Source organism: Pristis pectinata, chromosome 10 (assembly GCF_009764475.1).
Source record: "Pristis pectinata isolate sPriPec2 chromosome 10, sPriPec2.1.pri, whole genome shotgun sequence".
Taxonomy (NCBI): Eukaryota; Metazoa; Chordata; class Chondrichthyes; order Rhinopristiformes; family Pristidae; genus Pristis; species Pristis pectinata.
In genome coordinates this window covers 97,988,899-98,012,814 of record NC_067414.1, presented here as the reverse complement: position 1 = coordinate 98,012,814, position 23,916 = coordinate 97,988,899, and the positions used below count along the sequence as shown (strand labels likewise).

The window sequence follows — 23,916 nt, the reverse complement described above, 5'->3', positions numbered from 1 at the left end:
GTGCTGCAGTTTCCTCTCACATACCTAATGTTGGATACTCAACTTCACAATAACCTTAAAACTCAGGTTATTTGTCTTTTTCTGGTGAAAAAATGCACAATGTTTTAAATGAAACCAATCTTGAGAATTACTTATCATGTTCTGATTTCTTTATCTTTTTCATTTAGATCTAAGAAGTCTCCTGTTGCTTCAAAGAGAATCAGCAATATAATTGACTACCTGACCTTTGAAGTGTTTAAGTATTCAGTACGAGGTCTTTATGAAACTCACAAGTTCCTTTTCACTTTACTGCTGCCTCTGAAGATTAACCTGGAGCGGGGATACATCAAGCACACTGAATTCCAGACCCTAATAAAAGGTATATTTTCTTCAGAACGATCTCATATAGAAGAAAAAAATTTAAGAAGTACCAATTTATTCCATTGCTTAAAATAATGTACAATTGAAGATATTGTTTAAGCTTTTCCTAATCAGCTTAAAAATGCATAATGCTCCCCTCTGTTGAAAATAAATACCAAAGCAGAAGTGTTGGCCATAACATTGACACAATGCTGAACTGTTGCTGATCTTCACGTATCCCCCCACCCTTTTCTCCATTTAATTTTATCCCCTGTTTTCTCCCTGTTTGGCATACATTTTTAATTAACCATGTGCCACTTGTAGCCAGTGAGCCAGTGTCTGCTTTCTCCCCAAAAAGAGCACCTATAATATGAAGGGTGTACATAGCAGAGGTTTCCCCTCTGAATAACACTATCATGTGCCGAAATTCAAAGAGGCCAATGCAGCCTCTGCCCAGTGTCAGGTTGTGTCATAACCAAACACCTTTTTCTCCTCTTATAATACAACTTCAACCATACTGTTATTCATACTGCCTATCCTAAAGTCATTCACTTTGGAGGAACCAAGCAGGTTACTTTGAGGGAACATGCAGAGTGGTCCTAAGCATGTTGAAAGTCTGATTTCTAGTTTTGGGCATGATTGGTGATTGTAATAATCCTGGAGGCAATGAAATGCGTTTACTACTTAAGTATGATTTGGACCAATTTTTGTGGATAGTATATGTGCCCACTTCCATTGAAAGTGCTGATGCACAACAGAATGTTTCAGGAAAGCTCAGGGATCAAGGGAGAGGCTATACAGGTTCCAGGATCACAGCACTGGAGTCCTGGTGCAGAAAAGTTGTGCACTCATAGGAAAAAAGACACCATCTTAATCTCTCTCCTGTGGTAGCTAGTGCTAGCATCATTTTTATCTGCCTGATTTCGCATCCCCTTCCCATTCCTGGTTAAAGAAAACTCTAGCAAAATACCAATGAACAAACACTCCATTTCTCCTGAAGATTTTTGTGAATGTACAGTATGCTAGCACAACTTTGATGTGTTTCTAGGCAAAGTCCTCGAAGAATCACAGGAAAAAATGTCTTTTGCTGTGTTGTAACAAACAATCTGCTGGAGGAACTCAGCAGGTTGAGCAGTTTCTGTCGGGGAGCGGGAGGACCTGTTGACGTTTCGGGTCAGAACTCTGCATCAGGACTAAGAATTGGGAGGGGAGATGGCCAGCGTAAAGAGGAGAGGGAGAGTGGTAAGGCAGGAGCCAGTGGATGTTTGGTGGACCAAGGAGGAGTGAAGGATGATTGGTAGATCAAGCCATGTAGGGGAGAGGGAGAGATGGAGTTGGGAGAAAGACGCAGGTGAAGGATACATGGAGGCAGACATATTAAAGAGGCAGATGGAACCAGTTGGGGGAGGGAGGGTGTGTCCCTATCCCTGTTCCAAACCTTTTTTGGTACCGCTCCCCAACTCTTTCTCCGTTAACATTGGTGATGCTTCCCGCACCCATGCAGAACTCATCAATTTTATCACCTTTGGTACTAACCGACCCCACTCTCAAATTCACTAGGCCCATTTCTGACACCTCTCTCCATTCTCTAAATCTCTCTGTCTCATCTCAGGAGACAAAGTGTCCTCTGATATTTACTATAAACTCACTGACTCCCACAGCTACTTCACCCTCCCCTCCTCGCACCTGGCTCCATCTGCCTCTCTTGTTTTTTTTACACCTCCCTCCATCTACCATCCACCTGCTTCTGTCACCTAATTCCACACCTCTCTCTCTCCTACCTGGCTTGATCTGCCCATCATCCTTCACCCCTCCTCAGTCCACCAATCAGCCACTGGCCCCTGTCTCACCACTCCCTCTCTCCTCTATATACTGGCCATCTCCCCTCTCCGTTCTTAGTCTTGATGCAGAGTTTTGACCCAAAATGATGAAAAGTCCCTCCTCCCACCTGTTCTACTGAGTTCCTCCAGCAGATTATTTGTTGCTCCAGATTCCAGCATCACCAGTCTTTTTGTCTCTCTCTTTTGTTGTGTTGGATGAGCAAAGAACTTTGTCAGAAAACTGGACATTTATTTTTATTAAGTATGAATACTCTCCCTAATTATACAGGAGGAGCAGCTCTTGACCTTAAAGCCAGTCCACCAAAGCCTTTCCGTTGGATCCTTGATTTGACCTGGTTGAACTTGGTGGAGCTGAGCAAACTCCCGCAGTTTGCAGAAATACTGACCCAGGTATCTTATCCATTTTGCTCATGCATGCGTGTGTGCCATGACTAGGTTCAACAAACAAACAGAAAGCAAAACAGGACAAATAGGAGACACAATACATAATCTCCTGGAAGAACTCAACAGGTAGAACAGCGTCTGTGTAGGGGTGGGGGGGGAAGAAGTTGTCGACGTTTTGGGTCAAATCCTTCCCTCTGTCTCCCAGCTGCACTCTTCCCCCTCCAAAGAGGACACAATACATCCTCAAAGAATGCACAATCCTGCTTCTAATGACCTCATATGGGAACCTTGAGCTCAATTATAGGGACCTATAGATTGAGACAGCCATATTTTGTGTCAACAAAAACAGTTAAAAGACTAACATAGAAAAGATAGAGTGAAAGGAATATTAAATTTACCGACAGACTTAAATCAACTGACTGTTACCTCTGATTAGAGATAACTGTCTCCCTATTTAAAACATGGAAAATAATTTCAAAACAGTCAGAGACTTTTTCCCAGGGCAAAAATGGCTCACACAAGGGGGCATAATTTTAAGGTGACTGGACGAAGGTATGGGGGGATGTCAGAGGCAAGTTTTTTACACAGAGAGTGGTGGGTGCATGGAATGCAGTGCCTGCAGAGGTTGTGGGGGTAGATACATTAAGGACATTTAAGACACTCTTAGATAGCCACATGAATGATAGAAAAATGGAGGACTAAGCGGGAGGGAAGGGTTAGTTAGATCTTAGAGCAGGATAAAATGTCGGCATAACATCGTGGGCCGAAGGGCCTGTACTGTGCTGTGGTGTTCAATGTTCGATAAAACATATGTAAGTGTAGAAAAATCTGGTATGATTTCATTCACAATTCTTACACAGATTTAGTTGCATTGCCAGCTTCATATCAGTTAAAGTTGGTTAAAGACTGGACAGCAAAATCTGAGAAGTTTGTATGCAGTTGAATGGAGGAATCAGTCTTACTGTGCCAGTCTTGGGAATGGGGACAGGAGAACTTCACTGCCTTGTTTGAGATTACTCAAATGAGTGCAGAATTGCCCTGCCCACCTGGGCAGATTCTTCAGGAGAATGGGTTGTACTACAATTAGTGACACTGATGGAACTTAAAATACTAAGAATACTTAAATTTTGTCACTATCAGATGTTCAAAATAAGAAAGTAGAACTGAGGAGTGATTGGGACGGGTTTCCCCCAAAATCTGAGGCTGGCCTGGCTCCCAGTTTGCTACTGAGAACTTGTTTTGTTTTGAAAACTGGGTTTCATTGGCATAAGGCCAAGGCCAAGCTTTGGGGACAGCTCTGGGCCACTGCAATATTGAGCATCCAGGCTGGATTCCAATGGCAGCAGCCCAGGTTGCTTTAGTGGGCAGTGAGAGGCAATTCCTGTCCACATGAAAGAGGAAGAATTTGCCTTTTCCAAGCTCTTTGGCTACACCACCAGCTCCTACTAGCCAGGCTGAAGTCGTAGGAATGAACAATATTCATTCTATATGAAATAAACATCTTATCTAACTCCGTAACTTATCTATGTAACTGGGAGTTCCATTTAGGCCCCAGAAAATATTGTCAGAGTAGGGCGGGGAGGAGGTGGGGAGACTGATTGATGGACAGCCTCCTCCTGAACCTAAACCTCCTTTGTGATTAACCCAGCAAATAGGCTGTAAATTCAACTCAAATTTAAAAATCAGTTTTAAAAATGGTTATTTTTTATTATTGATTAAAAGTCTATCTTAATATTATATCTTCAGTGGATTTTACAGTTCAGGATATTGTTTCAGGTAACTAAGAATGAGAAGGTTTGGAAAGTCTGGTTTGATACAGAAGCTCCAGAATTGGCAGTAATTCCTAATGGATACAGTGACTCTTTGGAGTCATTTGGCAAGCTGTTGCTCATCAGGTGAGATCCACACTATTTGCAGTACAATTAGTACTCAGCTTCCCATTTGTAAGGTTATGGTAAGGATATGGTAGCATAGGAACAAAGAATCAGAGCGACTGTTCAGCTCTCAATCCAGGTCTGCTATTCAATTACACTGTGAGTGACCTTAATTCAAAGTACCTTCTTTGGTTCCTTGTAAAACCCATGCTAACAAAAATCTATCAATCTCAGTTTTGAAATTTTAAATTCATATTACTTCAGTAGGTTTTTGGAGAAGAGTGCCACTCTCCTTTTCGTGAATAAATAGCTTAATTAGTTTGGCATCATATTGTGGGCCGAAGGGCCTGTTGCTGTGCTGTGCTGTTCTATGTTCTATCTCCTGACTGCTCATGAACAACCCTACTTTTGTTATGAGCCTCTTACAGAGACTTGCCATCAGAGGAAATAATTTCTATCTACCTCATTATGTACTTAAATCACCTTAATTATATCAGACCTTAACTTTCTATACACATTGTCAGCAAACCCAAATCTATCTATTGCTTTTACAAGTTCCCTCTAATTTACATAACATCTTAAAATGGAAATAACTTGGCCTTTTTTCACCATCCTGGTGATGATAATCCTAGAATTCAGTATCTAATAGCACTGTGTGAATACTTTAAACCAAAAAGACTGTAGGAGTTCCCCACCATCTCTGCAAAGGTCAATTATTAATGTATTAAAACAAACAAAATATGGCAGATGTTTAATCCATTGTTAGCAAAAGAGGTCAAAAGGAGCCTGAAGGATCCATTTCTTTTAATTTATATCCCAAATAAATATCCTCAGAAATGCCACATTGAGTAGGGCCTTTCTACGCTGCTATTAAACACGGAGACTTAGAGACATACAGCCTGGAAATAGGCCATTCGGTGATCAGTGGGCTCCCATCCATATTAATCCAACCTTACAGCTCTTGGCCCATTGCCTTCTATGCCTAGGTGATTCAAGCATTTTTCTAGACACTGCTTCATCGCTAACAGTGACTGCACTTCCACCACTCTCTCAGGGAGTGAATTCCAAGTACTCACCATTCTCTGGGTAAAAAAAGAGTCCTGCTCAGATCCCCTCTAAATCTCTTTCTCCACTCTAAATCTACAGCCTCCAGTTTTGTTTACCTCTGATGAAGGGAAAAGTTTCCTGCGGTCTACCCTATCTATACCCTTCATCATTTGATATACCTCAGTCATGTCCCCTCTTAACCTCCTCTGCTGCAGGGAAAACCCAACCTCTCTAATCTCATTATTATAATGTTCTATCCCAGTCAACATCCTGGTGAAGTTCCTCTGCACTCTCTCCAGTGCTATCATATCTTTCCTTTGGTGACCAGAACTGCATGCAATATTCCATCTGAGGTCTGAGCAATGTTTTATGAAGTTTGAGCATAACCTCCCTGTTTTTGTATTCAGTGCCCTGATTAATAAATGCCAGTATCCCTTGTGCCTTATTGACCACCTTATCTGCCACCTTCAAGGATATTTAGACTTGTACACTAAGGTCCCTCCATTCCTCAGTGTAACAAATTGCCCCTCGTCCTTTCCCAAAGATATCCTAATATCAATGATCATTGTTCCCTAAATATTCTCTCACCGATACTTAATCCCCAGATTCAGGTACGTAGTAGTGCTCAAAAAAGTTTCTCCTACCTCCCCACCCCATATATTGCTACTATCCCAATATGTTGGGATATATGACATGCCCTATTATCACTTTTCTATAGTCTTGGACCTCTGCAATTTCCCCGCAGATTTGCTCCGCTATCTACTATAGAATACATCTCCATTCTATTGCACCTCCAATGATCCTGAACACAGTAATACAACAGCATCTGTTCTCCATTTCTCAGATCATGGTGTCCTGACAGGATTCTATCACAAGCTCGAAACTACATTTCTGATGCAATGGGATCAAAATATGCTGAGCCGGTGATTCTAAACCTGGAAACAACATGGGAAGAAAGTGATATACTAACTCCTCTGATTTGCTTCCTGTCTATGGGATCAGATCCCAGCAACCAGATTGAAGGATTGGCCAAGAAGCTTGAAATTGGTAAGGATGTTGTCTGAATACATCGGCTTGGGAGTTTCAGTGTTTCATGGGTTCATCTGATTGTTTTCAATATTCTTACAATATTTTTCCCTGATTGCCATTGAAAAAAATCACCATTAATAAGTCCCCTGAAAATGTTTTTGACATAATTACTGTCAGGGCAATACCAGTGTGACCTTGTTTCTGTGTTAGTATTAAGATATCTTCTTTAAGCAAACTCCTCTGTTCATTTCCTATTGACAGTGTCAGTAAGCCACTGTGTGTGTGCACCTCTCTTTTACAATGTTTATCACATCTCTCTTCTGCTTCTTTCTTCTGCTTGTCTTGTATTTTCTCTCTTTCCTTCCAGCAATGTAAACATTACTTCTTTCCTTGAACATTGGTCTTTCTTTATCTTTAGTTTTGTTTTTATTGAGAACGGTTAATGAAAGGCCAAGTCACATAAACCAGACTAAACAGGAGTAACCTGCCTGTCCACCCCCATGGTCAGCTGAACTTCCAGGGCCCATCCCAGCATGAGTGAAAGGGGCAGGAAAATTAGCCACCATGTGAATTCAAATGGATATTTTGAACCTGCAGGTCCTACTTGCATCTTTTAAATCCCTTGAAGTTTCTGAAATTGGAATAAAATTGGAAACCCCAGAATCTTTGTTCATCTTGTGGGTGCCTGGGCATAATACCTTGTTCTTCTGGTTCACCTACACAGCCTGAAAATTGAATGGGAAAATGGTGGGAGAATGGAAATGCTCACTCCTGCTCCACCTGGTTTGAATGGTCCTTATCGCAGAGTTACCCAGGATACAGATAGAAGCAAGCCCTTTGACCTACCAAGTCCGCATCAAACATTAATCACTCATTAACGCTAATCCCGCATTAATCTCATTTTTTTAATCTCCCCACATTCTCATTAACTTCCCCAGATTCTACCCCTTCCCTACACACTAGAGGCAATGTTCAGTGGACAATTAACCTACCAACCTGCAGGTCTGTGCAGTGTGGGAGAAAACCAGCGCACCTGAAGGAAGCCCACATGATTACACGGAGAATAGGAAAACTCCACACAGACAGCACCTAAGGTCTAGATCAAACCCAGGTCTCTGGCACTGAGAGGTAGTGACTCTATTAGCTGTGCCACTGTGCTGTCCATAATCTCCTTGTAAAAGGAGATTGGACATCTCACTCAGCACTCCTTAAATCTCATGAATCTTGCACACTGGAGGTTGGTCATCTGTTTAAGTCACCACCACTTTTGTATTTTACTTTTGTAGTGAACTGCAGTTGATATTTGCATATGGGAAGAGTAACTTACATGATTTCTTTAGATTGTAGGGCAATATCCATGGGTCAGGGACAAGAGGTTCATGCCAGAAAGCTGGTGGCAATGTCTATGCAACAGGTCAGTAAAAATATACGAATGCTATTAAATCAAAAATAAATTTCATGCTATGTCAGCCACTTTAATTTTCAGGATCCCAACGATTGTCATGAACCTTGTATCTTGAAATTACCCCAGCATTCTCAGCAAGCAAAGCGCAGCGTGGTAATATTTGATTGTCTTACCATGGGAAAGTCTCTCCCCTCCCCCCCCCCCCACTCCTAATGCAGTGTGAGATAGAAATTAGCAGGTACATTTCTGTGGTATTGGCTGCAAAACTGGGCCACATATCACTGTTTTTGTTAGTGCTATGGGTGGCAATTTGCTTCCCAATTTTTATTGTGAATCACAAGTGCACATTTTTAATGTAACTTCCATCACAGCAAAGTCAACGTGCAGTGGGTAGCTAATAACATCAATTCTGATGCCAAATACAACAATCCAACTACAACATGTTTAGCATTCACAGGACATCTGATATATATATAACAACAGGAGGATCGACCTTTTCCTCTGCTCAAACTGTACTATTTAAAGTATCTTTGGTGACATGCAGTTTTGTTGGGGAGTTGAACACTGATATCCAGACCTGTGGTGGGAGCAGTCTAAACATACAAGGCAACATTGAGCTTTCATGAAGAAGTCAAATCTTCCAATGCAACACCCATATATTGGGCGGCTTTTGTCTTTGCTGTATTGGAACAGGGACCTTGGTCATCAGACACTGCATTGGAATGGAGCTGTAGAAGGTACTGTAAAATGTGAGACCCAGGCTTTGTGCAAAGAACGGAGACACAGGAATCTGGAGCAATACACAAAATGTGCTGGAGAAACTCAGCAGGTCAGGCAGTATCCACAGAGGGAAATAAACAGTCGAGGTTTTGGGCCAAGCCCAGTTCATTTGTGCAAAGAACTGTGCGTTGCAGGAACTCAATCTCCCCCTTGCTCTGTGACTTTTCAGGGAGTGCTTTCTGTTTGGCTTGACAGTTGTGAAGGTGTCAGATTGTCTCTTCACTAACAAACAGTTATGGCATGGAAACCGTATGTTCCTGTCAGAAATAAGAAAGGTGGAGGGCTGGGTTAACAAGGAAAAAGGCAACAATAGGTGTGTACTTGCATCATCTACATCCCATATGTACAAAAAGATATTGTGATGGCAGGCCAGTTGGGATTTCAGAAGGCAAATAAGTATGATTAATGATCTCTGTATCACTGTTCCAGTAATTATCAGCACATTTTTCTTAGCCTGCCTGTATATTCCATGATCAAGAGCTACTTCCTCCCATGACACGACGAGAGAGAATGCCATACTTGATCTCCTATACCAATGAGAGAGAATGCAATACTTGATCTCCTATTAGGGAACCAGGCAGGTCAGGTGACAGAAGTATGTGTAGGTGAGCATTTTGGGTCCAGTGACCATAATGCAATTAGTTTCAAGATAATTACGGATAAGGATAGGTCTGGTCCTCGAGTGGAGGTTCTAAATTGGAGAAAGGCCAATTTTGTGGAAATGAGAAAGGATCTAGGTAGGGTGGATTGGGATAAGTTATTTTCTGGCAAGGATGTGCTCAGTAAATGGAAAGCCTTCAAAGATGAAATTTTGAGAGTGCAAAGTTTGTATGTTCCTGTCAGGATTAAAGGCAAGGGTAACAAGCATAGGGAACCTTGGTTTTCAAGGGATATTGGTGAGCTGGTTAAGAAAAAGAGAGAGGTGTATAGCAGGTATAGGCAACTAGAAACGGATGAGGTACTTGAAGAGTATAGGAAATGTAAGAAAATACTAAAAAAGGAAATCAGGAAGGCAAAAAGAAGACATGAGGCTGCTTTGGCAGATAATGTGAAGGTAAACCCAAAGGGTTTCTACAGGTATATTAAGAGCAAAAGGATAGTAAGAGACAGAATTGGTCCCCTAGAAGATCAGAGTGGTCGTATATGTGTGGAGCCTCAGGAGATGGGGGAGGTCTTAAACAGTTTTTTTGCATCAGTATTTACTCAGGAAACTGGCATCGTGGATATGGAAGGAAGGGAAACAAGCACTAGTGTCATGGAACATATAGAGATTAAAAAGGAGGAGGTACTTGATGCTTTACAGCGAATAAAGGTAGATAAATCCCCAGGGCCTGACAAGATATTTCCTCAGGCCTTGAGAGAGACTAGTGTAGAAATTGCAGGGGCCCTGGCAGATATATTTAAAATGTCCTTAGCCACGGGTGCGGTGCCAGAGGACTGGAGGATAGCTCATGTTGTTCTATTGTTTAAGAAAGGCTCAAAGAGTAAACCAGGTAATTACAGGCCAGTGAACCTGACATCAGTAGTGGGTAAATTATTGGAAGGTGTTCTGAGAGATAGGACATATAAGTATTTGGACAGCCAAGGGTTGATTAAGGATAGTCAGCATGGCTTTGTGCGTGGTAGATCGTGTTTAACGAATCTTATGGAGTTTTTTGAGGAGGTCACTAAGAAAGTAGATGAAGGTAAGGCTGTGGATGTTGTGTACATGGACTTTAGTAAGACCTTTGACAAGGTCCCACATGGGAGATTAGTTCAGAAGGTTCAGTCAATGGGTATCCATGGTAAGATTGTAAACTGGATTCGAAATTGGCTGAGTGGGAGAAGACAGAGAGTGGTTGTGGATGGTTGTTTCTCAGATTGGAGGCCTGTGACTAGTCGTGTGCCTCAGGGATCTGTGTTGGGGCCATTGTTGTTTACTGTATATATCAATGATCTAGAAGATAATGTGGTAAATTGGATTAGTAAGTTTGCGGATGACACTAAGCTTGGAGGTGTAGTGGACAGCGAGGAAGGCTTTCAAAGCTTGCAGAGGGATCTGGACCAAATGGAAAAATGGTCCAGAAAATGGCAGATGGAATTTAATGCAGACAAGTGTGAGGTGTTGCATTTTGGAAGGACAAATCAAGGGAGGACAAACACAGTAAATGGTAGGGCACTGAGGAGTGCGGAGGAACAAAGGGATCTGGGAGTTCAGATACATAATTCCCTGAAAGTAGAGTCACAAGTAGACAGGGTTGTAAAAAAGGCTTTTGGCGTCCTGGCATTTATAAATCAAACTACTGAGTATAGGAGTTGGAATGTTTTGGTGAGGTTGTATAAGTCATTGGTGAGACCAAATTTAGAATATTGTGTGCAGTTCTGGTCGCCGAACTACAGGAAGGATGTCAGTAAGATTGAAAGAGTGCAGAGGAGATTTACAAGAATGTTGCCGGGTCTTCAGGAGTTAAGTTACAGGGAAAGATTGAGCACGTTAGGACTTTATTCCTTGGAGCGGAGAAGAATGAGGAGAGATATGATAGAGGTTTACAAAATGATGAGGGACATAGTCAGAGTTAATGCAAGTAGGCTCTTTCCACCTAGATTATAAGAGATAAGTACGAGAGGACATGGCTTTAGGGTGAAAGGGGAAAGGTTTAGGGGGAACATTAGAGGGAACTTCTTCACTCAAAGAGTGGTGGGAGTGTGGAATGGGTTGCCATCTGATGTGGTAAATGCGGGCTTGCTCTTAACTTTTAAGAGTAAATTGGATAGATACATGGACAAGCGAGGTCTGGAGGGGTATGGGCTGGGGGCAGGTAAATGGGACTAGCAGAGTAATGTTTCGGCACAGACTAGAAGGGCCAAGTGGCCTGTTTTCTATGCTGTAGTTTTCTATGGTTCTATGACACGCCCCACCTTTGCAACCACGAATTGCATTTGCACCATGCTTGGATGATGTGCCTGCTTTCCTACCACTCATGATAGACACACTAGCTTGTAAGTTCCTGGCTTATCCATGCCGCTCTTGAATAAAAGTACCACATTTGCTACCCTCCAGTCAACTGGTACTTCACTTGCTAGCAAAGATTTAAAAATCTGTGGCAGAGCCCAAACAAGCTCCTCACCACCCACCTTACCCCCCATAATGCGAGGTTATCTATACCCTGTTCTCTTCACACATCTGAGCTCTCTTCTTTATAAAGGATTTCTGTCTTTGTTTCAGGTTTGCAGCATTTATAGCACTTTTTGGGAGACTTGGCCCAGGAAAATCCTTAAGGCTGCAGCTCCACTCACTTTCCTGGAAGTTTGAAGAAGACCCTGAACAGGGGTTTCCATCACCTCCAGGGAAAAGATAGCAGTCTGATAGGAGCTCCTCCAGGGAAATTCCCAGCTTTACCTATTTCACAGAAAGGAAGTGGCTTATCTCTTTATACAACATGAAGCTCTTTCCAAGCATCATTCACCAAATCAGTCAATTCATCCAAACCCATGACATTCTGTGGTGTTTCAATGTAGTACTACATGCTCATTTTTTTTAATCCTTAGAATCACTAAAGTGTTACTGAGCAATACACAGTCATTTCCCATAAAGTTTTCTCAGCCTGGATAAACTAACTCTTGTTTTTCACACCTCAGGGTGGATGGGTCTTACTGCAAAACTGCCACTTAGGTCTGGAGTTTATGGATGAGCTGTTGGAGATCCTGATGACAAGTGAGAATGTGAATGAATCTTTCCGCGTGTGGATCACCACTGAGCCGCACCCAAAGTTCCCGATCACACTGCTACAGGTTAGTGTTTGTACTGCAAACCAGCAGCAGATTGGGGAGCAAGTATAGTGAATATGATACACAGTTGCCCTATACTACTGTAATGTGCCCTTAAGTTCAGAGTGATAGAGAAGTTGTTTGCTTAAATTTCAATTTGTTGAGCATCCAAAATGCTTGTGTAACCTAGAATCCACCAATGGAATACCTGTTACAACTATAACTATGGGATTATTTACAAGAGAGGCATTGAGACAGAGTCAGAGGGGTGTCTAAGGATGTCCTTTCCCCAGCTCTCGCCTACTCTTACAAGTCAACATAGGAATATTAGGAAATAGTGTAATGTGTGACCACCCTTTCCCTGAATAATAGCCTCCTGACCATGTTATAGAGGACAAATCTATAAGGAATTTCAGCTCCATAAATTTTTATACATTATTCTGTGGGATTCACTAAACCTAGTCACAGAAATCTAAAATTCTTAATCAAATCTGTTTTTTGAAATAGCTGAAGCACAGTCCAGCTGAGTTCTTGAGTCAGATCTCAGGACACAGGGTAATGTTGGTGAATGAGATAAAACTTGTCAGTGAAACACATCAACATCTCACCAGATCAACTTGGAATTTTGCCTCTTCTTGCCCCTGTGCCATTGCTACTGAATGTCACTCAGCCCATAACAAGATAATTCTGGAGGGAACCTGTACGTCCAGTCCTGATCTTTTCTCCCCAAAACCCACATTGTTGTAGCTTCAATGACCTTTTGTCCTCTTCTGTGATCCCTTCATTACCTCGTAGCAATGGTAGCAACATTTGAATCAGAGTGAGAAGATCATGAGATTCAGCTCTGATGAAAAATCATCAAGCTCTATCATTAACTTCATTTCACTCTCCGATAATGGGGCCTGACCAATTTCCAGCATTTTTATTTTTATTTCAGATTTTCAGCATCTGCTTTTTGCCTTTGTATCATCACTTTCATTGTGATTCTTAATTCTTTTGCCTGTTTTACAGACTTCCATTAAGTTCACCAATGAACCGCCTCAGGGAGTGCGTGCAGGACTGAAAAGAACATTTACTGGGATCACACAAGACCAAATAGAATATTCCAACTTGCCCATGTGGAAACCACTGCTGTATGCAGTCGCTTTCCTACACACCACTGTCCAGGTAATTAAGCCCACGCCCAACTGTACTGTACCCTGATTATGTATTCCAGAATTACACTCCTTGGTCACATTCCTGAAAGCTTGCGATTTCATACTGTGAAACACAGTGTTACCTACGTATAAAAGCTAAGCAAGTGGCTAATACCCACTGACTTCCATTTAACTTGCCTTATATGGCTCTGAATTTTTAACTAACCCTTCCTTGCATTTGACAACCTGGTTGTACCAGGCAGAAAAGTAAACAAAAAGTTAGGCGTCTTGTTCTAAAAAATTTGCCACCACATTCTAGGAATTCTTTGTCTTAATTCGCTTCTCCTAGTCATTATGAAATCTTTCATTATAACAGCACTGTTTCCAACACACGCTCTGTTAATGTCTGTATTTTACATACTTCCTATTACATCACAATTATCAAGAGGTCTGTAGAAAACTCCCACCAGAATTTTAAATCTATTGGTGTTGTTTAACTCTATCCAAATCATTGCCACTGCCCTGGCATCTTCATTGAAAGCTTTTCTTTCTACTGCACGGTTTGATCTTCCATTAATATTGTTGCTACCCCAGGTGCCACCATAAATAACACAGCACAATATTAAGAAATCTATACTCCACCAAATCCACCAAGATTCTATTTGCAAATACTGCAGTAAAGAAGTTGTCCATGCCTACATGCAGAAGACCTAAATAACGTTTAGGCTTAGATGTTCAAGTAACATTTGCAACACAAACACTGCATAATGATAATTTTCAGTGTGAGGATAACCGCTTCCTTTAATAACACTGCCACTGCAAATCCCCCACTATTACCAGAAGCTTATAAAAACCATGACCTCAAGAACAGTCAAATGCTAGATATACTGTATTGAATGACTTTGATGCTGACTCCTCTAGGCCTTCACAGTGTTTGCAACGTATAAGGCAGGAAAGTAATCAAATACTTTCCATTGCCTGGATGATTGCTGCTCAAGCAACATTTGAGAGGCTCAACACCAGTTAGGACAAATCAACTACTTGACCAGTGCTCAGTCCTCTAAGAGCTACGGGGTTAGTGCAGGAAACTACCTCCAAAGTAAAAGATTAGCCATGATCATATTGAATGGGGGACCTGACACAGGAACTGAATGAACTACTACTATTTCATTTTCTAATGTTCTAAGGTTATTCAGGTAATACTCTCCACTTCCCTGTAAGAAGCTCATCATCGTCCATGATAAACGACCTCGATGAGGAATTGGAGGGGTGGGTTAGTAAGTTTGCAGATGACACAAAGGTTGGGGGTGTTGTGGATAGTTTGGAGGGCTGTCAGAGGTTACAGAGGGACATAGATAGGATGCAAAGTTGGGCTGAGAAGTGGCAGATACAGTTCAACCCAGATAAGTGTGAAGTGGTTCATTTTGGTAGGTCAAATATGATGGCAGAATATAGTCATAATGGTAGGACTTTTGGCAGTGTGGAGGATCAGAGGGATCTTGGGGTCCGAGTCCATAGGACGCTCAAAGGGCTGCGCAGGTTAACTCTGGTTAAGAAGGCATATGGTGTAGTGTCCTTCATCAATCAGGGAATTGAATTTAGGAGCCGAGAGGTATTGTTGCAGCTATATTGGTCCCTGGTCAGACCCCACTTGGAGTACTGTGCTCAGTTCTGGTCACCTCACTACAGGAAGGATGTGGAAGCCATAGAAAGGCTGCAGAGGAGATTTACAAGGATGCTGCCTGGAATGCGGAGCATGCCTTATGAAAGCAGGTTGAGGGAACTCGGCCTTTTCTCCTTGGAGCAACAGAGGATGAGGGGGGACCTGATAGAGGTATATAAGATGATGAGAGGTATTGATTGGGTAGATAGTCAGAGGCTTTTCCCCAGGGCTGAATTGGTGGCCACAAGAGGACATAGGTTTAAGGTGCCGGGGAGTAGGTATAGAGGAAATGTCAGGGGTAAGTTTTTAACTCAGAGAGTGGTGAGTGCGTGGAATGGGCTGCTGGCAACGGTGGTGGAGGCGGATACGATAGGGTCTTTTAAGAGACTGTTAGATAGGTACATGGAGCTGAGAAAAACAGAGGGCTTTGGGTAAGCCTAGTAATTTCTAGGGTAGGGACATGTTCGGCACAGCTTTGTGGGCTGAAGGGCCTGAATTGTGCTGTAGTTTTTCTATGTTTCTATGATCAAGCACCCACTTGTTGAGCACACCAGCCTAAGCATTCATTTCTTGCCCCACCAGCATTCCCTGGCTACAATTTGCACCCATCTAAAAAATGCATAGCCATCATTTGCCAGGTGTACTCCATCAGTACTTCCTAAGCACACCACCTCTGCCACAAAAAGGAGGATAAGAACAATACCTGCAGGCTCCCCTCCAATTCATACACCTGCCTGAATTAGAAATATATGGCCATTTCCTTCACCATTTTCAGACCATCCTTACCCCTTCCCATACTTTGAAACGAGTCATGGTTACTATGTCCAAAATGCCCTCCCAGTGACAACTGCAACCACTTGCTCAGCTACATTCCTTAAGATTACATCCAGTACTACCCCTTCTCTAGTCGGATTAGCTCTGTACTTGCTCAAGAAGCTGTCCTGTACGCACTTAAAATATTCTACATATTCTGATCTTTCACACTAATATTGGGGAAGTTGAAATCCCCCTACTACTATAATGTAATTATTTTTATTCAGTCTGATTGATGTTGATTTTACTGGAAAGTGATTAAGAATTTGTTTTTACTTCTTACCGATTGTCAGGAGCGGCGAAAGTTTGGTCCACTGGGTTGGTGTATTCCATATGAGTTTAACTCCTCAGATTTCACAGCCAGTGTCCAATTCATGCAGAACCACCTGGATGACTGTGATAAAAAGAAGGTGTGTGTCAAACTGTTTATATATGATAATATTGATAAGGAAACATTTTGATATTGCAGTTTTTCAGAATGAAAGCTAGATGAGGGGTTAGCAAATGACTTTGTTTTCCTCTCCACAAATCCTGCATAACCTGCTGAGTATTTCTGGCACTTTCTGTTTTTATCTCAGATTGCCAGCACTTGCAGTGCATTGATTTTGAATAACAAGCAACACCCTTACCTAGAAACTGAACATCACCAGTTTTGATGTGCTAAGATATCATTGTGTATAATGCTAGAACTAATTCGGACACCCACAGAAAGATTGTAGAGTTGGCTACAGAGACGAGTTCACAGTGATAGTGTGGTTTCCACCCCAAATAATATGTTCATTTGAGATCTGTGCATCCCAGTTTTTCACAGCTCCCACCACACTGCTTTGCAGCAATCAGAAAAGGGCACCAGCCCTTAAAGGCACACTGCCTCTGGTAGCCAGGTTGCAGCAACATGATATCTATCATGGAGGAGAGAGAAGATGGAGAGAGCACCAAGGTTATCTGAGGGTGGCAATGAAGTCCTGTACTGGATTTTGGATTTTACCATTTCTGGTATGCCAAATGAAGACAACGGAGCTGGAAAAAAATATCACAACATCATTGTGATAGGTCATTGTCATTGTGACCTCTGCAGCTCTGTAAATATTGCTCTTTGATATTGACACTTCCTTAAAAATACTCGCGCGCTTCTCACCCTCCCACCTCTTCCCCTCATCACATGTTATCCCCACAACCACCCACCAACATAAATCAAGCCTGTAAATGTATTAAAAAGGTTATTTGTTTCAAACCCTTCTTTGAGGCAGGAATTGCCTGAATAGGAAGTAGGTCACCCAGAAAGAAGGAGAGTACAATGAGGCACAGTGCTCTTCTTCGCAGTCAGAGGAACCACTGAGACACCCTTTAACTGAGTTCCTTGCAGTTAAATTCTTCTAAAAAAAACTCCTTGCTAGTTTGAGAAAAGTATGAGCACTTTGAGAAGCTTGAAATATCTCCAGTGAGTTTTGAATCAGTCATATGAAGTGTCCTGCTGTGAGCCAAATGTCATCTGAATGTAAAACTCATACAGCTGTGCAGTGGGGTTTTTTGTGACTACCAACTGCAGGAGTTTAATGGAGCTGGGAACTCCCAATTTATGTCGCGGAAGCTTCGAACACGCATTGCATGATGAAAGACATCACTAAGTGTAGGTATGACCCCAGAAAAATGTTGGATGTGGTGACATTGATACCAGTTCCCTCATCAGTGACTATTGTGTAAAAATGTACAACCTAACTGTATGATTGTCTTTGTTACATTAATAGCCAAATGATCCATTTTGCTTAAATGGAAGGATCCAATACCCCCTACTACTTTTCAATGGTTCTCTCAAACTATTATCATGTTTAAACTTGGAAAAAATTAGGAGTGGTACTATTGATCTTTTGCTTAAATTTGAGGAAGTTTGGAGTCCATTTATTCAATATTTTCACATGATATAGATCCCCTTATAAATAACCTTTCAATTTAGAGGAACGGAGTTGATGACATAATATTGCTCTGTTTCTATTGAGAAATTTTAGTCCAGTTTTTTTTTCTGTTTTTTTTTGAATTTTTTTTTCTTTAGCTTAGTTTGGTTTGATATATTGTTTATAATTTTTCTTATTGTTTTGTTTTTTTTCCTTTTTATATTTTATAATAAATCTTTTTCTTTTATATTATATTCATTCACTGACAGATCATTGGATCTACAGCTTTTTTTTATACTCTATTGTTCTTTATGATTATCTATGTCATGATTGTTCTCCTGATCTCTTTGTATTACATGTATAAACATTGATATATTAATCTGTATTAATTTGAAAACTAATAAAAAGATTGAAAAAGAAAGAAAAATGTACGACCTACAACCTGAGCTTTTCACTCATGGTCCAATAAACAGCAAGGTCCACACCATCACCAATAATGAGTGACTTTGTGTTCCCACTAGAACATGGATGCGTTGCCTCCTTGTTCTTGCTGTCTAATCAATGAGTGATCTGCTTATGCAGCAGACCAATTCTGTTTGATTGATGACAATAGCTTTTAACCACAGAGTTAGTGCTCTGCATACACCTGCCTTTGAGAATCATGTAGGAGGAGTTTTCTAACAGCACAAATGGAGAAACCCCACTCGCAACTTGTTAAAGGGAAATTTCATCAATTTAGTGTTTTTTGCATTTCCCACAAATGGGTATTAAGACTAACTGTAACACCCACTTAGCATACGAGAAATAGGTAAAATCCAGTTTCTAGTCAGAGATCACAACTCCATTTCTTAAAAGAACAATCTGACTGAATCCACAGCAGTTAAAATTTGAAATAAAACAAGCTAGCTGTGACAAAGGCCTCTATCCTGCGAAGGCTGTGCTGAAGTTCACAGGCACTTTCTGTGATATTTTGCTGGATTCATTGAGGAGATAGGGGGCTGTACACCACCCTCATAAGTGACTTCTTGTCTTTTTTATTTCTCATCACCACCCAAACCACATCTGCAGTTTCCTGAACTTGAGGCATTGCTCTTTATTGCACTATCATGATTTTGTGCTCTCATTTCATCTGTGTATTTTCAAATATGTGTATCCTGATACAGAGCCTTTAGTTTTGCCCTTTTAATATTTTTGTAACCTCTAGCATTATCTTTTAAATGTACTTATAATATAATAAAGAACTTGTATCATAGAACTTACTAACAAAATTATCCCAAACACTAAGGGTATGGCTCAAGAAGGGAATCTTTCTCTGTCATGCTAATTTGCATCCTTATTTTTTGGTGAAACTTTATACACTTGAATGAGAGTGTCCTGTTATATTTGGTTCCTTTCAGGGTGTGTCATGGAATACTATACGATACATGCTCGGAGAAGTTCAGTATGGAGGGCGAGTTACAGATGATTATGACAAGCGCCTCCTCAACTGCTTTGCCAAGGTACCAATTTGCTAAACATTCCACACAGTAATATATGTTGCAAAGTTTATAGTGAGGGAGTGGGAGGGTGCAGATTGCCACAACATGCCAGTAGCCAGAAAACACGAAATACAGGAAATATGGACATCACTAGTATTTCCCATCTAGTGAGCAACCAGTCACATTGAGAAAGAGACTGGCAGTGGGTAGTGGTGGAGGGTTATTTTTCCAACTGGAGTCTGTAACCTGTGGTGTACTGCAGGGATCAGTGCTGGGACCTTTGTTGTTTGTAGTGCAGCGGTTCGTGTAACACTATTACAGCGCTTGCGACCCGGGTTCAATTCCAGTTGCTCCGGTTTCCTCTCACATTCCAAAGACGTACAGGTTAGGAAGTTGTGGGCATGCTATGTTGGCGCCGGAAGCGAGGTGACATTTGTGGGCTGCCCCCAGAACACTCTACACAAAAGATGCATTTCACTGTTTGTTTTGATGTACCTGTGACTAATAAAGATATCTTATCTCTTATATATGCTGTATATAAAGGGATGAGAATGTAGCTGTGTGATTAGTAAGTTTGCTTAAAATTGGTGGAGCTGTAGATAGCGAAGAAGGTTTTCTAAGGATGCAGAGGGACATGGATCAGTTGGAAAGGTGGGTGGAGTGGTGGCAGATGGAATTTAATCCAGACAAGTGTGAGGTAATGTGTTTTGGGACATCAAATACTGCCTAAATAGTATATAGTAAATGGCAGATGTTGATGTACAGAGTAACCTATAAGTGTTCCCTGTCAAACGGCAACATAGGTCGATAGGGTAGTGAAGAAAGCATTTGGCATGCTTACCTTCAAAGGCCAAGGCACTGAGTATAAGAGTTGCGATGTCATATTGCAGCTGTACAAAACATTGGTTAGGCCGCATTTGGAGTATTGTGCACAGTTCTGATTGCCACACTGCAGGAAGGATGTGGTAGCAATAGAGAGAGTGCAGAAGAGATTCACCAAGACATTGTTTGGAGTGGATGGTGTTAGTTACGAGGAGAGATTGGATGAGTTGGGTTTGTTTTCACAGGAGCATAGAAGGCTGTGGGGTGACCTCATAGAGGTTTATAAGATGATGAACTGCATAAAAAAGGTAGATAATCTGAGTTTTTTTCCCCAGGATAAGGGAGTCTAAAACTACAGGGCATGGGTGTAAGGTGAGAGGGAAGATATTAAAAGGAGACCTGAGGGGCAAGTTTTTTACACTGTGGTGGTTATATGGAACGAGCTGACAGAGGTGTGGTAAAGGTGGATAAACTAAAATGCTTAAAAGGTATTTGGACAGGGTTGGAAAAAGAATAGAGGAATATAGTGCTAGTGCAGGCAAATGAGAGCGGCATCAATGGGCATCACAGTTAGCATGGACGAGTTGGGCCAAAGGGCCCATTTCCCTGCTGTCCAGCTCTATAAATCTATGACCGTATCTAGACAGAAATGTCTGCTTTTGAAGGCTACAGCCTGGACTAGTGTAAGGAAGGGCAGAGGAGAAAGACCAAGTGGGAGAGCTCAGATCTCATAAGCCTAAAGATTGAGGGGAGACCTAATTGCTGGACACAGGAGTGACTAAGAATGGCAGGGGAGAAAATATATTATGGAATTCTAAGAGCCAAGAGATTGGGTTGTGAGGCCAAAAGATGATGGAGAAGTAACTTTATTTGGAACAATAAGTTATATTTTATAGCAAAGTACATTTGAGGTAGCTGCTTTGTTTATTTCATGTGCAGGTGTGGTTCAATGAGAAGATGTTTGATTCCAAGTTCTGTTTTTATATTGGTTATATTATTCCAATATGTCCCAACGTCGAGACCTATCTGGAGTATATCCAGACTCTGCCTGTTACTGACACCCCTCAAGTATTTGGCCTTCACCCAAATGCTGACATTACGTGAGTAGAATACCTGTTAACTCATAGCTAGTATTGAAAATATGGGAAAGATTAATTGTTGTTATTATTATTCCCTATTATCAATGGTGCCTATAACCATCATAAGAAAATAGATGGCCTTGAATACCAATCCTGTAGTTCATACTTAACAATGAGGTGGGCTGATCTCCTTTCTCTCCCCTTTCTGCTTGTAGATGAGGGTGATAACACATTTCCACATGAATATGGTCATGTTACCTGCTACTAGCCTGTAGGTCTGGGCCCATCTGGTCCTACAGAGCTAAGTACAATTTGGCTAGTGAGCCGTTGCTTCAGGGAGTTTTATTCATGTCAAAGGAACAGCCAAGTCTTGTCAGTTCTTCCAGTGTGAATGGCTGATCCAGACTCTCTCATTTTCTGTTGTCTAAAATGTTTGAGAGGAAGTGTGACAGGAAGAAAGCACGGCTTGATGGAGTACAGAAAACTCCATCAGGCTATGCTTTCTTCCTGTCGCACATACTGGCATAAAATGATTTGCAGATCTTTAATATGCCCAGGTCTGAGGACGTTACTGAGCCAACCTCTTCCTTAAGACTGCTGATCACAGATCTTTAGGATGAAGAAGTGTCTTATCCTGTTTCACATAACATACTTTGAATCAGAAATGTGCGTGGGAAATTGTGTCTCACAAATTTAATTGACATCTTTGGAGAGATGAGCAAGAGGATTGATGAGGGTAGGGTGGTAGACGTTGTCTACATGGACTTTAACAAGGCCTTTGACGAGGTCCCACATGGTAGGCAAGTCCAATAGTTGAGATCACATGAGATCCAGGGCAAGCGAGCTGGCTTGATGGAAGGAGGCAGAGGGGGTAGTGGAGGGTTGTTTTTCAGATTGGAGGCCTGTGCCCAGTAGTGTGCTGCAGGGATCGATGCTGGGTCCTCTGTTTTTAGTTATATATGTTAACAATTTGGATGAACATGTAGGAGACCTGACCGGTAAGTTTGCAAAAGACAGAAAAATTGGTGGTGTTGTGAACAATGAAGAAGGTTGTCTAAGGTTACAACAGGATCTACCTGAATTGTGCTGGAACCAGTGGCCTCACAAATCACATAATGAGGATTGAAGATAGGGCTTTAAACTAACCAGAATGGAAGGCTCCAAGGATGGCAGGTTTAATAAATGAGGAAGAAATGAAGAGCAGTGGCACAACCTGTGTGTCATAGTGTGACAGATCAAGGCAGAAGATGTAAATGAAAATCTGCAAACTTGAGCAAAGCCAAAATACACTATATTGTGTCATGTGGCTCTACCATCATGCTAAATGGGCAGACTGCGAACAGATCTATCATATCAGGATCGGGCATTCCTGAGGTGCTGCGTGCCGTAAGAAGCAGCAGATTGTACCACAATCTACAACCTCGTGGCCCAGCATATTTCTGCTTACCCAAACCAAGGGATCAATACTGATTCAATGAAGTGTGCAGGAGGGCATGTCAGGAGCAGCACCAGGTTCACCTCAGAATCAGGGATCAACCTGGTGAAGTTACAAGACAGGGCCACTTGCATACCAGACAATAGCTGAGCAATCCCACAACCAATGGTTCAGATCCAATCTCTGCAGTCCTGCCACATCCGGTCGCAAATGGTGGTGGACAATTAAACAACTCACTGGAGAAGGCTCCACAGATATTCCCCATTCTCAGTGATGGGGCAGTGAAGCACATCAGTGCAAAAGAGAAGGCTGAAACATTTGCAGGAATCTTCAGCCAGAAGTGCTGAGTGGATGATCCACTGAAGACTGACATCTATCAGTGGTGCCCAGCCTGATAGATGTCAGTCTTCAGCCAATTCAGCTCACTCCATGTGATATCAAGGAATGGCTAAAAGCATTGATTACAGAAAAGTCCATGGGCCCTGACAACATTCCGGCAATAGTACTGAAGATTTGTGCTCCAGAACTTGCTGTGCCCTTGACCAAGCTGTTCCAGTACGGCTACAACACCCAACAATGTGGAAAATTGCCCAGGTATGTCCTGTCCACAAGAAGCAGGACAACTCCAACCTGGCCAATTACCACCCCATCAGTCTATTCTCAATCATAAACAAAGTGATGGCAGGGATAATCGATGGTGTTATCAAGGTGCACTTGCTTAACAACAACCTGCTCACAGAAGTTCAGTTTGGGTTCTGCCAAAGTCACTCAGCTCCTGTCCTCATTACAGCCTTGGTCCAAACATGGACAAAAGAGCTTAACTCTGGTGAAGTGAGAGTAACTGCCCCTTGACATCAAGGCAGCATTTGATTATGGCATCAAGGAGCCCTCGCTAAACTGGTGTCAGTGAGAATAAGGGGGAAAGCACAGCATATCTCCCTTAGAATAGATAGGCATCACGGTCAGTGTGGATGAGTTGGGCACTATGCATATCTAGGGAAGCTACAATTCACTACAATCCCTGTGGATTGGGGAGCAGAACTGGCCTGTGTTCCTCCCTTTGACCTACCTAATGATTCCTGCTGGAATTCTACATGATACATTGAGTCCCAGGTTTGGGGTGTGCTCAGGTTTCTGTGCTATACAATTGTG

At 41.8% G+C, this 23,916-nt stretch overlaps 1 protein-coding gene across 1 annotated transcript in view; it reads left to right on the top strand.

Annotated features, from left to right (window-relative positions):
- The window catches only part of LOC127575526 (dynein axonemal heavy chain 8-like), a 443,415-nt gene that overhangs the window by 407,022 nt on the left and 12,477 nt on the right, over positions 1-23,916 (top strand). Inside the window, 10 exon segments of the mRNA XM_052025459.1 lie at positions 168-358; positions 2,449-2,570; positions 4,341-4,459; positions 6,330-6,532; positions 7,855-7,928; positions 12,318-12,470; positions 13,458-13,613; positions 16,352-16,468; positions 19,348-19,449; positions 21,190-21,350. Of these exon segments, the coding sequence (XP_051881419.1) occupies positions 168-358; positions 2,449-2,570; positions 4,341-4,459; positions 6,330-6,532; positions 7,855-7,928; positions 12,318-12,470; positions 13,458-13,613; positions 16,352-16,468; positions 19,348-19,449; positions 21,190-21,350 (1,398 nt within the window).